This window comes from Malania oleifera, chromosome 5 (genome assembly GCF_029873635.1).
Source record: "Malania oleifera isolate guangnan ecotype guangnan chromosome 5, ASM2987363v1, whole genome shotgun sequence".
NCBI lineage: Eukaryota > Viridiplantae > Streptophyta > Magnoliopsida > Santalales > Ximeniaceae > Malania > Malania oleifera.
Genome location: NC_080421.1, coordinates 44177785 through 44182740, shown reverse-complemented (window position 1 = coordinate 44182740; position 4956 = coordinate 44177785). Strand labels below are relative to the sequence as shown.

Below are 4956 nucleotides of genomic sequence, written 5' to 3'. Positions count from 1 at the left end.
CATGCACGCATATTAATTAATTTGAAAATCAAATTAAATTATGTGTGTAGTTATATAAATATTCAAACCGAATAATACATAATTATATTACATACATAGAAATTCAAATTATAATATTAGTTATTTACTTGTTCTATATTTTTTAAATTTGATAAATTAAATAGATTAATCAAAGTTGGAAATTTAAATGAGTTTATGGATTAGGCGGGTACACCTATTTACCCCATTTAATAAAGGAGTCTAAATGGATCATCCAATTATGACCCATATAATTATATGGACATACCATAATCCTTTTATTTATTATGGGCATAAGTGGGTTAATGGGTATGGGTATGGGTAATGTAATGTTTTTCTACAATACTAATGCTATGTTTTTTTATCAAAAGTTATATAATTTTTTTTTTACCTGCTACTTTAAATATATACCCACTGCTTTGTGAGTATGAATATAGTACAATTATTTTAAAAATAATGGACAAGAAAAAGTCTGGGGTCCGCAAGTACAGCATTACTGTTTCTGCAATCCTGCAACCGTGCCATAAGATTTGAAGATATTTTGTTAATTAGTAGCCGCCTCTCTCGCTCTCTCTCTCTCTGGTTTCGCAGGTGTTCACATTCTATATAAGCAAACGGGCCGGCGGTGTAAAACATAAGGAGTCTCAGAGCAAAAGAAGTTGGTTTTAAGGTAGACATCAAAATGTTTCAAAAGCATTTCTTCGTTCTTTATTTTCTTTTCCTCTCCTTGCTTCCAATGAAAATCACATTAGCAAGCATTGAAGAAGCGAAGGCTCTTCTCCAGTGGAAGGACAGCTTGTCTTCTTCTTCTTCCTCTCCTTATCTCAGTTTTTGGTCCATCGCCCACATTGAAGACTATTGCCACTGGCCAGGCATTGTTTGCAGCTCTGCTGATACCATATCCGAGATAAACCTCTTCAATGCCAACCTTACCGGAACACTTCAGCAATTCAATTTCTCCTCATTTCCCAATCTCCTGTACTTTAACCTCAGCAACAATAACCTCCAAGGTTCGATACCTTCTGCTATTTCGAATCTTCGTAATCTCGCGTTGTTGGACTTGAGCAACAATCATTTCACTGGCCACATTCCTCCAGGGATCGGAAACTTGTCCCAGCTTCAGTACCTTGTATTTTACAACAACACTCTCAATGGCACCATGCCTTTCCAAATTACAAGCCTTCAAAAGTTAGAGCACTTGGACTTGGGAAAAAACAATTTAGAATATACGGAGTGGTCAACCAGTTCTAGCTTTCCCCAGCTTACTCACCTTAGTTTTTCTGAAAATGAAATTAGATCAGAGTTCCCAAAGTTCATATCCAACTGCCAAAACCTGGTGTATCTTGACTTGTCCCTAAATAACCTCGTCGGAGGGATACCCCAATCAGTGTTTTCCAATCTGAGCAAGCTTGAATACTTCAATCTCACTGATAATTTGTTTCAAGGACCACTGCCATTGAATATTTCCAAGTTGACTGATCTCAAAGATCTTCGACTTACAGATAACCAATTCAATGAGTCTATTCCTGAAGAGATTGGTCTACTTTCCAACCTTGAAGTCCTTCACTTGCTTAACAATTCATTTGAAGGGAAAATTCCTTCTTCAATAGGCCAGCTCCGAAAACTTCAGAGACTAGACCTAAGGATGAACAAGTTGAATTCTACAATTCCTCCTGAGCTTGGCCTCTGTACCGACCTCACCTACTTGGCTCTAGCTGTGAATTCTCTCACTGGGGAATTGCCTCTGTCCTTAACCAATTTGACCAAGATAACTGAACTTGGCTTGTCTGAGAATTTACTTTCCGGGGAGTTATTGCCTTCTTTCGTCTCCAATTGGACCAAACTAATCTCTCTGCAACTTCAAAACAATAACTTCACTGGCAGTATTCCATCCCAAATAGGACTATTGACAAATCTTAATTTCCTTTTTCTATACAATAATAATTTTTCTGGTTCAATCCCCTCGGAGATCGGGAACTTGATAGAGTTAGGGTGGTTAGGCCTTTCGGGAAACAAGCTCTCAGGTTCGATTCCTCAAACAGCGTGGAGTCTCACAAACCTGAAATCCTTACAACTTTTCTCCAACAATTTCAGTGGCACTATTCATCCAGACGTTGGAAACCTTTCTTCAATTATTAAGATTGATCTCAACACAAATCAATTACAGGGAGAGTTGCCTGACACTATTTCTCAGCTTTCCAACCTACAATTGTTCTCTGTCTACTCCAATAATTTTTCTGGCAGCATTCCACAGAATTTTGGGATGAATAGTCCCTCTTTGAACTTCGTCAGCTTTTCATATAACAACTTCTCGGGAGTTCTGCCACACAAACTATGCAGCGGTTTTGGCCTGCGATATTTTACAGCGAATAACAATAGTTTGGCCGGGCCACTGCCACAATGCTTGAAGAACTGCTCAGACCTAGTTAGAGTCCGATTCGACCGAAACCAGCTCACAGGAAATATTTCAGATGTATTTGGATCACATCCAAACCTTCTGCACATTGATCTAAGGGACAATCGATTCACCGGTGAGATCCCTTCAAGTTTAGGCAATTCAACTAAGCTCGACTATCTCGACTTTTCGGGTAACAGCTTCACAGGAGGCATTCCAAAAGAGCTCCAGAACTGTGGGAGCTTATCGAGCCTGGATTTTGGCGGAAATCGCCTATCTGGTAACATACCCTCTGAGCTGGGCAACTTAACTAAATTGCAGAACAAGTTGGATCTTAGCAGCAATTCCTTCTCAGGTACAATTCCTCAAACATTGGGGCAACTTACCGAGTTGAAGAATCTCAACATTTCCCACAATAACTTTTCGGGAAGAATTCCAGAAACACTGTCCAATTTGATTAATCTATTCCTTCTCGATTTCTCCTTCAATGATTTTTCTGGTCCAATCCCAAATGGTACAGCTTTCAAAAATGCACCGTTTTCAAGTTACATGGGAAACCAAGGTTTGTGCGGACTTGTATCGGGCATGACTCCATGCAGCAGCAACATGTCCATGCAAACACCACTGGAATTTATTACTAGCGAGTTATGACTTGGTCGTGCTTCAAACTACGTTTGTGTTTGTATCCGAATGCAGCGGAGTCTCCATGTTTAGGCTTTTCTGTTAATAAGAATGTTTGCGTAACTAGCAGGCAGGCTGACTCCAAGCATGCTTAGCTTAGCTATGTCGACGATTTTCTTTTCTGCAAATTGTAGGTGGTCTTCAGTTTGCTTTGTATATTTGGAAAATATAGGTGGTCTTTTGTTTTTCTTTACGATTTTGGATTTTAATTACTGTTGACTTTCTTCTTCCCTTTTTTTTGTCTTCCTTCAAAATTAACTAGTAAGAAAGATTTTATTTATGAGGAAATGACTGCTTCCAAGCAAGGAGCTTGACAGCAGGGAAGGGAAGAAATACGTGGCCAGTCATTCACAGCACAAATAAATAATATGGTTACAAACTAAGACCAATAATGCATTATTAGTGATGATTTTAAAAATCGTCACCAATATAAGACTATTAATGATGATTTTATAAACCATAACTAATAAATGACTATTAGTGATGCTTTGGATTTGTCTCTAATGCAAAAAATAAAAAATAAAAAATGTCACTACTAGTTTCCTACAATAGTTTGAGTTCAGAATAGTGGTTTTTAATGACAAAAATATTAGTGATGTCTTCAATTTTGTTACTAAAAGAATATTATTAGTAGCGGTTTTTTAAACCATAACTAATACTACACTTTTAGTAATGAAATTGAAAACATCACTAATACTTTTATCACTAAAAATCAGTTTTTTTGTAGTGAATTATGGCTTTAGGCATGTCAAACCTTGCATAAATGTTTTCTTTCAAAAATTTTAAAACAACTTAATAGTCATTAGATCTGCAAGGGACTACGTCAACCCACTTAGAAACATAATCAACAACAAACAAAATGTATAAATAGTCATAAGAAGGAGGAAATGGTCATTGTCTTTATCTTTAGCAAGTCCTAATTATTTGAATAGAATTAGAATTTTGATTGGGTTAAGACGGCTAGGAAATCAATATAAAGAATCAAGACCCAGTTGTAAAGAATCTTCTTTGACATAAAATACATGATTAATGGTATTTGTGCAACGTTATTTCAAATGTATCTCATTCAATGACGAACATCTGTACTCTACTCCCTAAATTTTATATCCATACCAAATTTTCAACTCTGATTTTGAAAAATATTTGCTAGAAACAACCACTCCCAATTAATCTCACTCTCATTAATATTAATTAACTACCATACTTAATATATTCGTGCGTGCATAATCGGCTTATGATGCAAGATCCAACTTAACCTATTTGTTTTTCTTTTATTATATGTTGAAAAAGTCAAAGAGTTGCATTAAAAATGGTTATGATTGCGCCTTGAAATATTTTTTTTCACCCCTTTTAAGGATAAAAATCTTCTTCATTGTGTGTCAAATTGAGGGTTTTTAATATATATAAGAACTCCCTTTACAAATTGCTCTCTTGATAGACACAATTAATGTGAAAATGATTTTAGTTTAAAGTTAATTTAATATCAAAATTATTTATTTTCTTCCTATTTTTGTTTGGGAAGAAATATATATATCTACTTAACTATGTTTATGTTGATAACTCCTTATTAAATGTACAAGCTATCTCTTATCTCTTAGCTCTTTGCATTCATTTTTAACTTTATTTATATAAGTTCATCATATTTCTAATTTGCATCATCTTTAAGGACTCTTCAAGAAGTCTTCATTTTCCATTCTCCTTATTTTACATAGGTTGCATAGGCATTATGTTTCTCCTAGTGATTCCTCCTAATTTTTGACAAGGTTCACAAGTTTTAAAAAAACTAAAAGCATCCTTGAACATAGTTGCCCAATAAAATTCACTTTGAAGAATTTTAGCCACTATTTTGTGGGCAGAAAAAT

General features: G+C 35.5%; 1 protein-coding gene across 1 annotated transcript; it reads left to right on the top strand.

The window, feature by feature from the left end:
• Window positions 1-754: 754 nt before the first annotated feature.
• LOC131155950 (leucine-rich repeat receptor-like serine/threonine-protein kinase RGI4) lies at window positions 755-3064 on the top strand. The gene has a single exon (XM_058109404.1). The coding sequence runs from the start codon at window positions 755-757 to the stop codon at window positions 3062-3064; it is 2310 nt and encodes a 769-aa protein (XP_057965387.1).
• Window positions 3065-4956: the final 1892 nt, after the last annotated feature.